At 34.2% G+C, this 15,873-nt stretch overlaps 1 protein-coding gene across 4 annotated transcripts in view; it reads right to left on the bottom strand.

Annotated features, from left to right (window-relative positions):
• The window catches only part of LOC143244430 (stromal interaction molecule homolog), a 72,718-nt gene that overhangs the window by 27,354 nt on the left and 29,491 nt on the right, over window positions 1–15,873 (bottom strand). For all 4 annotated transcript variants that reach the window (XM_076489072.1, XM_076489070.1, XM_076489069.1 and 1 more), the window contains exons 2-5: window positions 10,142–10,266; window positions 8,509–8,623; window positions 6,705–6,816; window positions 886–998 (exon numbers count right to left, since the gene is read on the bottom strand). In XM_076489072.1, coding sequence (XP_076345187.1) covers window positions 886–998; window positions 6,705–6,816; window positions 8,509–8,623; window positions 10,142–10,266 — 465 coding nt within the window. The remainder of the gene's footprint in view (window positions 1–885; window positions 999–6,704; window positions 6,817–8,508; window positions 8,624–10,141; window positions 10,267–15,873) is intronic.

Here is a 15,873-nt window from a genome sequence, read left to right as displayed (position 1 = left end):
ATTACAACTCCACTAGCAGAATCACCTCTAGTGAATTATAGCCTGAAAATTATAAAAGCAAAACACTACAACTCCACTAGCAAAACTACGTGTAGTTAATTATAGTCTGAAAATTATAAAAACAAAACACTATAACTCCACTAGCAAAATTACCTGTCAATAGTTATATTCTGTTGAAATTACAAAAACAAAACTCTATAACTCCACTATCAAAATTACCTCTTGTTAGTTATAATCTGAAAATTATAAAAGCAAAACACAATAACTCCACTAGAAGAATTACCTCTATATAGTTATTCTGAAAATTATAAAAACCAAACACTATAACACCACTAGCAAAATTACCTGTCAATAGTTATATTCTGTTGAAATTACAAAAACAAAACTCTATAACTCCACTAGCAAAATTACCTCTAGTTAGTTATATTCTGTGAAAATTATAAAAACAAAACACTATAACTCCACTAGCATTATTAACTGTCAATAGTTATATTCTGTGAAAATTATAAAAACAAAACTCTATAACTCCACTATCAAAATTACCTCTTGTTAGTTATAGTCTGAAAATTATAAAAACAAAACACTATAACTCCACTAGCTGAATTACTTCTAGATAGTTATAGTCTGTGAAAAATACTATGTATTCCAAACTTAAATTTACAATTCTTTCTGAACAAAATCAATTTAAAAAAGAACAGTAACTGCTGGATGTTACACTTCATTGGTTATCAAGACACACTTGTTTGTTTAAGAGCAAAGATATGTTTGTCCACTGGAGAAATCAAACCTTAGACTTTATCACTGTACGTTCATGAATTTACTACTCTCCCACTGGATGACGTGAAAACATGAAAATTGATATTCACTAACTTCAGATATACTCACAACGAGGAGGACCAAAAAGCACAACATCCATTGCCTTTAGAGCAAGTTTCTGTTTATGAATTGGATCTTTGATTCCAAGTGAAGTCATAAAAAGCTGATCATTTAAAGCCATTCTGAAAAAAAAAAAGAAAACATTTTACAAATATAATAAAAAAAATGAAAAATAACCATTTTATATGATGAAACCTTATAAGAGATGGCTTTGATTTTTAAACATTAGGAGTTGTTCTACTGTGATACTTCCTCTGAATTATAGGTGCACTTTTTAGAAACAAAAAAAGTGAAAATTTTAACATATGTACTTAAACTGTATGATTGTTCTACACTTTTAAGACTACATTATGTTCTACATTTCTCATGAAAACTGTCAATTAAAAAGGACTTCAAGAAATCTTACTGACCTTATAAACCCATTTATCATAAAGAGTTCTTGTATTTCAAGTAAACTTCTTTAAAAGTCAATTAAAGAAGACAGGGAAAAGGACCAAAATGTAAGCTGCAGATGATTGTAATTAAAAATTCAGTTCTGTATAGGAGACCAAAGACAGTATATTGTAGGTCAGTGGTTCTAGAGATTTTCTGAAAATATCAGCTTTTTTTTTCTATCTCAGAAGAACAAAATAGGATTTTATGAAAGATGGAAACTATATTCAAAAGATGTCTTTTTTTTTTTCTTTATCCAATATGGGAACAACTCCACGGACTAGGCATTGTAACACTCAGTAGAAGGGTACTGAGGTTAAATCAGAAGAAATTCTTAAAATATTCTATAAAGCAATTCATCCAAGTACTCTAAAATTTTGAGACAATATGATGTCTCATCAATTATGCCATGTAAGTTGATCTAGCATTTAGTGTTGGCTTCTTTGCTACCTAGATTAGCAGTAACATGAACATGTTCTATGAAATGTTCATGTATTGAATACCAAGGTTTACCTATGTATGTGACCAAACACTGTTCACAACTCATTTCACAGATAGCGTTATTAGGCATGTATTATTCCCTTAAGTCATCAGTCTTAGCAAAGAACTTTGTGGATTCGTGGAATAGGTAAGAATATATTTCAGATTATTACAAGGTTCTTATATGATGGGAATATGGGTCATTCCATGTCAAATCATCCAGGGGGCTGCAGGTGACCCCCACAGAATGCCTTGAAAAAATTCACATGTGCTTATCCACCCATATAATGAAAAACTGCCAAAGATTAGATCAATATCTCTAATAGTTTCTGATTTACAGCCATGTAAAATTTAGTTAATTTCTTTTTACTTTTGGCGAATTCATTTTCTGGAAACTTTAGCTGCTTAAAGCTGCAAGAATAATGGTGGTAGAAGGCTGAAATTTGCTACACTGACTGAATTAATCTCACAGAAGTCAAAAATGGTCTCAAACCAAGTTTATCTCCCTTAGGATTTTCATAGTGAGGCTGTAAAAATCACCTGAAAACCCAAAATCGTAAAAGAACATTGGTTTATGTAATAAGCCATAGCTCTAAGACTTAATATGATACAAAGCTGAATTTGTTTTTAAATTTCCTATAACATATCACTTGATGAATCAGCAATTGTTGTAATTAAAAGTCTATTAGATCTCCTGTAAAAAAATGTAGTTGCATGCAACTTTTTATGATTTAGCTAAAAATTGCCTTACTTCAGGCCACAGTTTGACCATGTCACCAGTTATTCAGCTTTTTCAGATATTTTACCATATATTCTTATATCTCTGAATATGATCCACAAAAAATCAGGATGGTGTTCAACCTACTTTTTGAGTTATAATTTTTTAAAGTATCCTCTGACCATACATTTTTTACTTTAAAAAAATCTCAATTCAGGTGTGTTACTGTGTGATGATCAAAGAAAAGTGCTTTAGAAACAGGGAGCCAAAATGACAGAAACACTGCCTAGAGTGACCCTATAAGCTTAAACGTTGCCTAGAGTTACCCCTTTAGTTTAAAACGTTGCCTAGAGCTACCCCTTTAGCTTAAACATTACCTAGAGAGACTGCTTTTGTTTGTTTACAGAGGGATAAAAGGAATTTAAAGTAACTGTTATTTGGAACAAATCTGACAGAATTTTCAATGACTTCTACAGAGGTCTCACTGGTAGTAAAGAGGGGATTAAACCTTTTAATATTCATAACTGAGTTTTTAGTTCTTCTATCGTGATAGAAAGGTATAAACAGCCAACAGTAAACAAAATTGTACTTGAATTCATCTATAGACCATCTTCATGCAACAAAGTAATTGGTGCTAGTTAGGTATTCTTGTTAAGAACATGAACTTTTTCAAGTCACCAAGTTACAGAAGCTAATGAAGCGTTACATGCACAAACTGTAGGTCCTAGAGAAGTGTTAAATGTATGATCATTTTTATAGTCCATATAGTTTGGGATTTCAACAAAATATCTTAATTATCCAAGAATTGGATGAATATGATTTCACTTTTAAAGTTCTTTGAAATGTCTTCAGCAGTTTTTATCACTTATTTTGTAAAGTCTGGCAAGTTGAAGCACCTAGATGGACAGATCATTGAGACATGCACCTTAACCATTTCACAGTAGGAGGAAGTATTCATTATAACACGTCATTCACTTTCACAATTATGTAACCAATTTCTTTAATTTCACTGACAACTGACCACTTGCTCCTTGAAGGACTGTATTTAGCATCATAATTTTTTAGCAATTTATCAACATCACTATTCATTTCCTTAATATTGTTTACAGTATTACAACATGCTCTGGGAGAAATAAGCTTAAGAAAATCCAAAGATGCAAGAATCCTTCATATTGTTAATGCAGTTAGATATGTTACACAAGAAGAAATATATATTTTGAAAATCTTAACCCTCTCTGTACGCCATCTTTTACTGTGCATGCGACATGGTTTTAGTAACTTGCATTCAAAATTTAATTACTTTTTATTTGCCATATCAATTGGTATAGCATAAAAATGTAGCTAATAATCCATATTTAATAGTATATAAGTTCTTCATTTTATGGGGTATTATTTCTTTAAAAAAATCTTGAATTCCCCGAATATGAAAAATGACATTTTTTGTCAAGGCATTCCCCTCTTCTCTTAATTATTCACCACCCCTCCAATAAGTACAAAATTAAACAAAAATTACTCACTATAAAATCATAATCATTCACACAAGCCAAGCTTCAGTTTTGTTGGGTTACAGAACCATCAAATAAAAAATCAAAACCCTTTTGTCACACCCACCTGTCACATCTTCCATTTTGGTATTTGGTAATAGTTCTGTCATACACTTAAATATGTAATATTTGTAACCAATAGAAAGCCAAGATTTTCATATATCAAATGACTTATTGTATAATGTGTTCTGAACAGATAATCATCAATTTCTTATTTAGTATAAGCTTCATTCCCATGGGAAACATAATGACTACTGCAGATTAATTTGTAAAGGCTCTTGTTGCATTGCTAGAAAACCAGAAAAATTAAGATAGTTATGAGACATTATCTGTTTTTTGCATGTTGTTATTCTATGTACTTTGGTGCATTATTTTATTAAATAAAAATTAGTTATTGTACTACTGTCATTAGTATAAAAAAGTAGGATTAAGACCTGGGTAAGTACTTTATTTCTTGTTTTTGATGTATGTTCTTTAATTATTATTACAATAGTAAATAAAATTTACAAAATAGAAATTTCTTTAGATTAGTTAAGGTTATATCAGGTAAAATAAATAAAAATGTTTTGCGAACAGCTTGTGGGTAATGTAATGCAATAGCATAATGTAAGTTCCATATTCCTCAAGTGATTTACAATTTATCATGGTGTAAGCAGCAGTTAGACACAGTTCAAAGGACAATAAAACAATAACACTGAAGTGTCAATAGATGTATACTGTTTACGAGTTTAAAGCTACTTAGAATGAACAAATGTAGTTTCATGATCTAAATCATTCCAGAAAGAGAAAAGGGTAGTTTTGATTTATTTTTGTTGGTGGTTATGAGGTTGGTCAAATTGACGCACTTTGTATAAAGTTAAAGTAAAGAAAATAACAGATAAAGTATAAACTTTTACTGAAAATAAATGTTTGAAATATATCTAGAAGGTTTTAGAAATTATACAAATAAAATTTGAGATTTTTGAGATGAACAAAACTATTTTTAATTATAATATTAAAATCATTTTACACTCGAAATAGTAAGAAAAAAAAGGTTTGATACATTCACAGAGAAATCTTTTTTTAGCTTTTTATAAATACTTCACTCAAAAAATATGATTTTTGTATGTAAAAGATTTGTAATGCCGATTACTGAAAGTCTACCAAATTTTGTGTAGATATATATTCTATATCAAAGGTTAATAGAATAAAAACCATAATGACTTTAAACAAGTACAAAGTTATCCCAATATCTGTCAATATGACCAAGTTTATATTGAGAGAGTTAATTTGTAAAAGCATTGATGAAGATATGAAATAATACAGAGCTTTCTTCTAACTAAATTGGCCTGAAATAGCAAATTTAGGATGTTTGAAAAAAAAAAACAATTCAGTCCTATGAAAATTTCTTGTTCTCTGGAACTGTAATCCTATAGTTCAACTTAGAATCATCAAAATTACTTAGAGATGTTATTTTCTTCTTTGTTGTCCATGCTAACTTTTTATCTTGTTTTCTATTAATTTTTACTGTCTTTGTATCCTCCTAACTTGATTCAATTAGCAATATTATACATCAACAAGCAGCAACTATATTTATGACATTTCTCCAGCTTTGTTACACTTTATTAGGGTTAGATGTTAGGGTTTTTTACTGTACATGGTATCAATGACATTATGAAGAATATTGTTTTAAAATATGATTTGACAACAGGGAGAGACTTACTAACAATAAGAACATAAACTGGAAGCCATACCAACTGAATTATACCAAAACGTATCACTTGATGACAGTTACACCAATTAAAAAACAATCTGTGCTGTAGTTCTTGTCAGTTTTAAAGTTTGTTGTTGGTATGTGTTTAAAGTGCTGTAAAGAACCTAGACAATGGCAATGAACTTTTTATTAGTTTTAAAAGTTGTTGAGGCTGATTAAAAGGTGAAAACCATATTCCAAGCTACAAACCTGATTTTCAAATGACAGTAACTAAAAAGAATACAAGACGTACTTTCAAGAGGTCTCCAATAGTGTTCTGTTTCAAGAGTAATTGAAATTGAAAATGAAGAGTAACAAATACATTTGTTTCTTGGTTTTAAAGTTCATATGTAATCCTATGTTGTAGCCTACAGAGTGCATAATTCATTTTGTGATTCATTAAGACACATGTTGTCCCCTGCTGGTACAGCAATAAATCTACGGATTTCCAATGCTAAAATCAAGAGCTCAATTCCCCTCAGTGGACACAGCAGATAGCCCAGTGTAGCTTTGCTATTAGAAGACACACATACACAAGCACACAATTCACTGACTTGCAATGTTAAGCATCCCTTAGGTGACATCATTTTAGTGTCTACTTACTAGCTGACAAACAACACCCTACTGTAAAGTGGTGTGAGTGTTTAAAAGAGATGACTCCTTTCATGGAAATAACAATAATAAAATACAACTGGTGCATATTTCAGTGTGCTAAAAGCACTGTTAAAATAATTAATCATTTATCACAATAATAATCAAAACTTCCCACAGAAATTGAAGGAAACTCTTCTGATTCTGATAATGAAAACTGTCATATTAAAAGAAGTACTATTTAATAAATGTTGTAATACAGCAGTTCAAACTAAGAAAATTAGTGTCAATAGATACCCTAATATTAACTCTTAAGTTACAATACTCTCACCTAGGTAGCATTGCACCATTAACAGAGCGTTTCTGAAAATTCTGGATGTACTGAGGAAGATCTACATGACTGATTAACCAATCACCAATGTCTTCTACTGTCCAGTTGTGTACTATGAAAAAACAAGCATATAACTAGTAGCAAAGAAATGGTTAATATATGATTGACTTGAACAAAATTCAAGAATAGTTTTGATAAAGGTTTTTTTTTTGCATATTAAACCTATTTACAAATATATGTCAAATAAAAAAGAAAGACACTTTGTTACTAATGGGGGTTAACACTTAATCCATATCAGTGAAAAACTACAGTAAATGGCACAAATGATTAGCAGTTGTGGTTCTGGGGCCACTCAGGTGTCCTCTTCAGTCTCGGACAAACGCAAGAACGTATCAATCTAGTTTGTCCAACATCAAGACTTCCAATATATTCTTCCACTTACTGTGGTTTCTCTCTAGCTGCTACCCTTGATATTGTGTTCTTTTACAACTAATTTCATATCATTAAATATCAACTTCTTGGTGGATATAATAGATAACTAAAAATTCCAAAGTTTTTTAAAGTTTGAAAAACTGGGAAGTCTATTAAAAACAAAAATCAAACTTTATCTCAGTACATATTTCAAGTATCAAAAATAAAACTAAGCAAAGTCAGGTAATGATGACAATTTATGTACAGAATAAATATATTTGTACTTCACCTTTCAATATGATGCACACAATTTGTAAATACTAAGAAATATAGCTGGAAAAAGGTTGTGGCACTCCAAGTTGTTAATAAGTGCAATACTTATAGTAGTTAATGGGTTAACCCTTAAGCACAACTGATAAAGTAGTCCACCTGGTATGCAAAATGTATCAGACTTGATATCAACCCAAGAAGATAAAAAAATACTGAATTACCATTAAAACATCAGCATGCAACCAGTGGTTTCCCATATCCAAAATTATGGGCCAAGGAAGATAGATACCCATACCAGCCATTCTTAGATACATTTTTATTTCAAATGGGTTTCTCGTCGACAAGAATAGCTTGAATTATTTAAAAGTGCCTAATGAGCAAATGTTAATGGATTAACACGTACTCTACATGCAGGATGTGTTGTTTGTTACTGTGCCAGATTTGTTTTCAAATTTATGCAAAGCTACATGAGGGCTATTTTTGCTAGCTATTCCTAACTCAGTTTGCTTGTTTGTTTTTAATTTCATGCAAAGCTACTCAAGGGCTATCTTCACTAGCCATCCCTAATTTAGCAGTGTAAGACTAGAGGGAAAGCAGCTAGTCATCACAACCAATTCTTGGGCTACTCTTTTACCAACGAATAGTGGGATTGACCATCACATTATACCACTCCCACGACTGAAAGGGCGAGCATGTTTGATGTAACAGGAATTCAAACCTGGGACCCTCAGATTACGAGTCGAATGCCTTAACCCACTTGGCCATGCCGGGCCTCCTAACTTAATAGTGTAAGACTAGAGGCAAGGCAGCTAGTTATCACCACCCACCACCAAACTCTTGGGCCACTCTTTTAACAATGAATAATGTGATTCACAGTCACATTATAAAGCCCTCATGGCTGAGAGGGCAAGCATGTTTGGTGTGATGGGGATTCAAACCCACAACCTTCAGATTACGAGAGTCGAGTGCCCTAAACACTTGGCCATGCTGTGCTGTTACTGTTTCAAGGAAATAAAAAATATATATATTTGTTAGTAGATTGCTTTAATTAGTCCTGAAATTTAAGAATAAAAACTAACATTCTAAGAAACGTTTGCAAGTCTACCTTACAACAGATTATTACCTTCTGATAATTTCCACATTTTCCATAGTTCATCCACACTAATGTACTTGTCATTACCATGGAAACCTTTCTGTCTTTCATAGCCATTTTCATAATGTAGTTCATCTCGTAAAAACTTAAGAAAAAGAGAGTAATTAATAAATTTAACTTGCTCTAAAAAAAGTAGAATCTTAAAGCATGAACTAAATTCATTATATAATTTTATTACTTATATCACAATTGTTAATCATTTAGTTCTTACAACTACCAGAATTATAGCCAATAAACAGAATAAAGCAGTGCTACATAACTCTAAGTTCTATGGTTCTAACTATTTTATTATAATCTCATAATAAAAATATTACTCCAATTTGTGACTGAGATAATAAAAGTATGGTGTTCTCGATAACGAGTTATCGAGATTGAAACAATGTGGTAATATCAGTTATTTACATGTGATTCAGGTAATACAAGAATGGTAATGTTGATGAATGGCTAGCAAATAAGGTAGAAACAGAACAGTGCAAGTGTTATATTGTCATTACCAGTACCTAATATAAAACCAAAACTCTTTACTAACACGATATATTTTTATGTTCCCATCAAGTATAAATATATTTATCCAAATTAATGTGTCACAGGATTTAACAATAATTATCAGAATTTTAATTAGGACATGTTTGAAATCCTAAGTTTCCCTCAGAATTATAGATTTGAAGGCACACTTGGATTTCAGTCACTGTAAGAACAGAATGGCCAACATTTTAGCAAAACAGTAATCACTGGAAAAATTGACAGCATTTCAAACTTTTCAAATTTATTATACTTTAGTTCCATTTGCTGCATACAGCATAAAGTAATATTTACTGAAGTAAACCCAAACATAAAGTTTATTAATAGTCAAAGAATTTTCATGAAATTATAATTTTTTCTTCAAGTTCTTCCCTGCAGTTCATCCAATCAAAATATGTACTTAACTGTTACACAGACAGTTGAGATAATCAAATAGTGTATGTATTTATCTACATTTCAGACATGGTTTTCATTCATGTATCACACAAACATTAAGCCTATTCTCAAAATTTCAGTAACTATTTGTTTTAATAGCTTTTCTCACTCACACCAAACCTTATAGTCTGTCATATTCATTCAGTGTTGCATTCCATTAATACTTACTTGTGTGTTCACATTTTTCTGTTACAATTATATTGTTGTGCATGAAGATAGTGAAATATTATAAATTTTAACATTCCCATTAAAAAACAACACTTACTCCCAACAATAAACCAGAATGGTTCAAATCTGTTTTCTTTGTTGATTTTTTAAGTACAGCCTTCTGTAGTATGTATTTCTTTTACTTGTTTTCTTTCTAAAATGTGGTTTAACTTTCATCATGCTTTGAAGAAAATAATTTTTAAATGTCTTCTACATCCATTTGAAGAGATAAATGCAAACACTTGTTATTAATCTTTGGTAAAAGAATGTAACTCAGACCAATTACGAAGTTACTCATTAACAAACGTGGTCAGGCACTTTCTCAAGGTACCAAAAGAATTGACCTATTTTACTTCAAAATCAATAGAGCAAAACACTCCACCCCTCTACTACATTGATGATGTTAAAAATACACAAAAAAATTAAAAGTCCTTCTTACTTCATCACTCTCTGCAACATCGACACTTCCATTAGCATCATCGTCAAGTTTCTGGTGAAGGGCAATGATGGCTTCAAGTCCAACAATATCAGCACAAGCACCAGGAAGATTGTTGCAGTCAATACCTAATTTATGATAAATACAATCCTCTTTTATAATACTATAACAAATGTGAAACTCAATGAAAGAATTTTCAAACTAAAAAACTAAAATTATAACTCATAATTGAAAAATCTAAGCGTTAATTAGATAAAGAAAAGCTTCGGGTCAATACATTCACACCTGAAACAGTAACACATCCCAAATATTTTAATTTAGAGTACCAGGTGAGATACTCAAGACAGTAATATAACTTTCAGCTGACCTAATGACAGCTTTGAGAAAAGGTTGAATGAATTTTCTCCTGTGGTTAAAAAAAAACCTTTTACCCTTCAATAAAAGTTATTTAATCAGAGTAAAATGATGCAGCAGTACTTAGTACAATGCTTTATTTATTGCACATATTTAACTGGGTGGAATGTTTGATTTGTTTTGAATTCATGCCAAGCTACTCCAGGGCTAACTGCGCTAACCTTCCCTAACTTAGCAGTATAAGACTAGAGGGAAAGCAACTGCACATCACCACCCACCACCAACTCTAAGGCTACTCTTTCACTGAAAAATAGTGGGATTGACTGGCACATTATAATGCCCCCACAGCTGAAAGAGCGAGCATATTTGGTGCGATAGAAATTCAAACCTGTGACCCTCAGATTATGAGTCGAGTGCCTTAACCACCTGGCCATGCCAGGCCTTGAATGGAAGGAAACAATTGAATGATAATTGTAATAATGATCTACTCACAAAGCATAACTTCTTTTGATTTTTACTTTTTTATACTTGCATTCCATCCACTATTTAGTCTAAAATCTTACATGAAAAAATAAAACTTCAAAATCACATGCAATATTAGCTTCCATAAAAAAACAAAAAAAAAAAAAACAAGACTGCCAATTGGGAAACAAAGGTGAGTATGAAATGAAGATGATTACAGGACTGACAAAAACGTAAATCACAAATGATAATATTATCTTCTGTAGATACTGATATTGTATAATATTCTTGGCAAATTACAGAGGGAAACTGGGGGCCACCAAGACTTAACATGCTCTGCATTTGAAATAAACAGGTAGGTAGGTAGGTATTTCATGTTTATTGGCACAAAGCTACTAGGCTATCTGTGCCAAACAAGATATAGTACACTATAATGGGTATATGGAAATGTAGGTAAAAATAAGACCTGCCAGGAAGACTGAAGCATTAAGTTCAAACATGCCATCAGTCACCTGAAGTTGACCTTTCCAGTCCTGGGTTCAGGTCAAAATAAAATTAAGATGTGTGAAAGAAATCATGCTAAAACAGTGTATAGTCCAATAAAAACCTTGAGTTAAAAAAACCAATGGCTCTTAAAAACGTAAAATCATGAGTGAGGCAGCCAGTATCACCTATGACATCGGCTAATGTCAAAGGCAAACCTACCTTAAAAATATGTTTAAAATGGCATCGTCATTCTTGGTTGTAATGATGGCATGATAACAAAATACGTACAATTGTGACCCGAGTGCCACACAGACCACACATTGGTGCATCAATATCAGATAAAAGGAAGTGGTGAGTTAAAAAACTGACCAACGAGTAGCCTAGCCAAAACAACTTCCTCCATTTGATCTTTACAGAAACAACATGGCCAAAGAGCTATAGAAGGATTGACTTGAAAATGCTCATTATTTTGTTGCTCACTCCAGGTCGACTGCCAAATGGTGTATAGTCGGGCTTTGATAATTGGACCATAGTCCATGTATGGAATACGGATGGTGGTGATAGAGCCAGAGCAGATGGACTTTGCTGCTCTGTCAGCTAGCTCATTCCCATGAATACCAACATGACCTGGTATCCAAAAAAACTGGACAGAGATAGACGATAGAGAGAGTTGGGCCAGTTTGTTTTGGATATTGATAAGAATAGGATGGTAACTGACACGGAATGATTTCAAGGCCAATAGACAGCTGAGTGAATCAGTATAGATCATACAATTCATATATTACATAGTTTCAATATGTATCAGGGCAAGAGAAATGACATACAATTCAGCAGTGAACAAAGAAACTGTAGAGGGAATTCTCTGTGCTACAACCAAACTGTAACAAATCACAGCAGAACCTACAATGTCACCTGATTTCAAACCATCCGTATATATGGGAATGGATGGATCATTTGAAAGATGTTCAGCAAATAAAGAGCAATATTTCCAATTGGAAGTACCGGCCTTCCTCAGATTACTCAAAGATAGGTCAGAGTTGGGGATAGTAATTAGCCATGGTGGAAGGGGCCGAACAGTTGATACTGTTATGCTCTTCAAAGATGTATCCAATTTTTCTGATTGTGTCCAAATATGAAAGGCTAAATGGAACAATGACAGATTTTCTATTATAGAAAAGTGTTGCCCACTGATGATGGAAAACATAACCCCAATCAGTATGCTTTGGTAAAGAGTGAAGCATACATAAGAGACAGTTGCAATATACAGAGGGGGTTCATAGGACTCCACATACAGACTTTAGACTGGAGAAGTACAAAAGGCCCCAGTGCAAAGCTGAGGCCCCTGATGGTGGCTAGGATCCAGCATTTTCAGTGCTGAGGTTCTGGCAGAACCATAAACCATAGACCCATGGTCAAGTTTGGATTGAATAAGGGCACGATAAATTTTAAGCATGGAGTATCAATCCACTCCCCAAGAGGTGGAAGAGAAGACACAGAGGATGTTCAGTGCTCTTATACATTTGACACGAAGTTGCTTGTTATGGAAAATAAGGTTTAATTTACAGTCAAATATAAGACCTAAGAACTTTGCCTCAGGGATGACAGGAAGTACAGCATCATCAATACGAAGTTCTGGATCTGAATGAATATCCCGATAGCAGCAGAAATGTAAACAAACAGTTTTAGAGAGAGAAAATTGAAAACCATTTGCTGTGGTCCACTTACGTATATGACTGATTGCAGTTTGTAGCTGCTGCTCAATAAACCTTATTGTGCCCGAATACGAAGACTAAAAGGAACAATGGCAGATACAAAGATCTATTGCAGTAAATGACTGACTGGGTGCATGAAAATAAGTGTAAAAGCCAATATTGAAGAGAGGCAGTTGTGATTCAGGAGCAAATGTTCTACAGCATGATCCCTCACATCAACATTAGAACTACCCCAGAAGGGATTATGCCCGTTAAGATCCCCAAAGATTAAAAATGGGGTTGGCAGCTGCTCAATGAGAGCATCAAGGTCCAAGAAATAATGTTTTCGAGGATTAAAGTACAGAGAGCAAACAATGATGGTACGACCCAAAGAGATATGGATGGCTACACCCTCCAAGGACATATTCAATTACAAGGACCTGGTGAGCACATGTTGATCAACCAGCAGTGCTACTCCCCCATGTCCTTGTCCTACACATGACCTGTCATTTTGGTATAAGGAATATTGTTGAATTTTGACTGTATTAGTAGGTTTTAAAATATCTCTGTAAAGATATTTGGGAAGATAAAAGTCAATCAAATCCTTGATGTCATTCACATTTCATTGAAAACCTTGACAGTTCCACTGGATTAGTGTGGCCATTTTTCTTTATTTTGGAAGAGAATATGGCATGGAGACCTTCTGCTTGCGACCAAGCTTTTTTTCTTCACTGGATGTGGGTCGGTCACTCTCTAGTGGTCCTGCTCTGGATCGAGTAGGCAGGCCGAAATTTGTAGACATACATTCCAGTGACTAAGGACGTGAACAAATGGGATGTCTAATTTTTGGGGTGTAAAGAGAGGAAGACCCCATGGAAACACCTGGACTTGAACAAGGTGAAGTTGGACAATGACTGGAAGATGTGGTAAAGACAAGAGATAGAAGTAGATACTGATTCATTTGGAGGGCACTAGATTAAGATGCACTGTTAAGGATTCTGTAGGAGGCATAGAAAGGTCTGTCTGGACTCCTACTGTAGTAGTGGAATGGTTTACAGCAGCATAAGTCTGAGGTGGAATTGGGAATAGTAATTTCTGAGCCTCTGGGTAAGTAATATTATGAACTGTCTTAAGGGCATTTAGGGCAAGAAGTAAAATAGAAAGGATGTGGGCCATAACAGTTAACACAAAGCAGTTCTAGTTGGCATTTAAAAGCATCATGGTCTTTACAAGCACAACGGGCACATGTGAAGAAACCACAGCAAGGTGTTTTCGAGTAGCCAAATCGTTGATGATGAAAACATCTAGCAAAGTTAAGAATGTAAGGCCATACCTTACAATTCAGATATCCTGCCTTGATTGTGGTAGGAGGACGCAATGTTGTAAATGTTAATATCAGAACATTTATTGACTCCATAATCCCGTCTCTACGAGTAAAAATTCGGCGCACAACTGTAACACCTTGGCTGATGAAACCTGCGAGGATCTCCGACTCTGGAATGGTCTTTAAATCCCTCTCAACTATAATTCCTCTGGAAGAATTCAAAGTAGAATGAGAAGTAACCTCAAAGGGTATATCCCTAATGGCTTTGGACTTCAAGAGGAGTTTGGAATGTTGTGATGAAGCTGTTTCCACTGAAATGTCCCCAATCCATAATTTTTTTACCAATTTAGGTGAGCCAGCAAGCCCTTCTAAATCCTTCTGAATAAAAAATGGAGACATCTAACCTAAGGTTTTTCAATTAAAGAATGTATAATTAAAACCCGTGGGACGGATTCAAGTTGTGAGTTTGACCATACAGAGTCATCAATGCGTGGTCGTTTGCCAGTTGTTTGATTTTTCTCTATGCTGTCATGCTTTTTTTATTTGAGGGGTATCCATAATAAAAAAAAGAATATTTCAGTGCCCACTGACCATAGACCCCTACAAGGCCCAGCATGGCCAAGCGTGTTAAGGTGTGCGACTTGTAATCTGAGGGTCGCGGGTTCGCATCCCAATCCCGCCAAACATGCTCGCCCTTTCAGCCGTGGGGGCGTTATAATGTTACGGTCAATCCCACTATTCGTTGGTAAAAGAGTAGCCCAATAATTGGCGGTTGGTGGTGATGACTAGCTGCCTTCCCTCTAGTCTTACACTGCTAAATTAGAGACGACTAGCACAGATAGCTCTTGAGTAGCTTTGTGCGAAATTCAAAAACAAACAAAAAGACCCCTACGAGGGGACGCACTGCAATCCCATATTGCGTCACTGTAGCGACGCCATGATTTCGTGAGCACTATACCCGAACATCAGTATCAAACATAATGTCCACTACACCTGTAAGACTTTGTAGGAGGCACAGAAAGGTCTGTCTGGACTCCTACTGTAGTTGTTGAATGGATTACGTCATCATAAGTCTGAGGTGGAATTGAGAAGAGTAATTTCCGAGCCTCTGGATAAGTAATATTATGAACTGTCTTGAGACGTTGTACTTCTTTATCTTCCACCAATTTAGGGCAAGAAGTAAAATAGGAAGGATGTGGACCATTACAGTGGACTAGTCTATTGCTCTTTGGGGGACCACCCCAAGACTGCCCGTGTACAGGAATTCAAAGCTAAAGTGGTGTGTTGGAGTTGGACCCCTCAATCACCAGGATCCTCTCCTCCCCTTCACGGGTCACCATGCACGGCAAACATGCAGGTAGATGTTTAGATCCCAGAGGTGGTAAACTGAAAGTACAGAACCTTCTCTGGGAGGTTCC

The sequence above is a fragment of the Tachypleus tridentatus genome, chromosome 2 (genome assembly GCF_004210375.1).
Source record: "Tachypleus tridentatus isolate NWPU-2018 chromosome 2, ASM421037v1, whole genome shotgun sequence".
Classification (NCBI taxonomy): Eukaryota; Metazoa; Arthropoda; class Merostomata; order Xiphosura; family Limulidae; genus Tachypleus; species Tachypleus tridentatus.
This window is presented reverse-complemented; position numbering and strand designations above follow the sequence as displayed.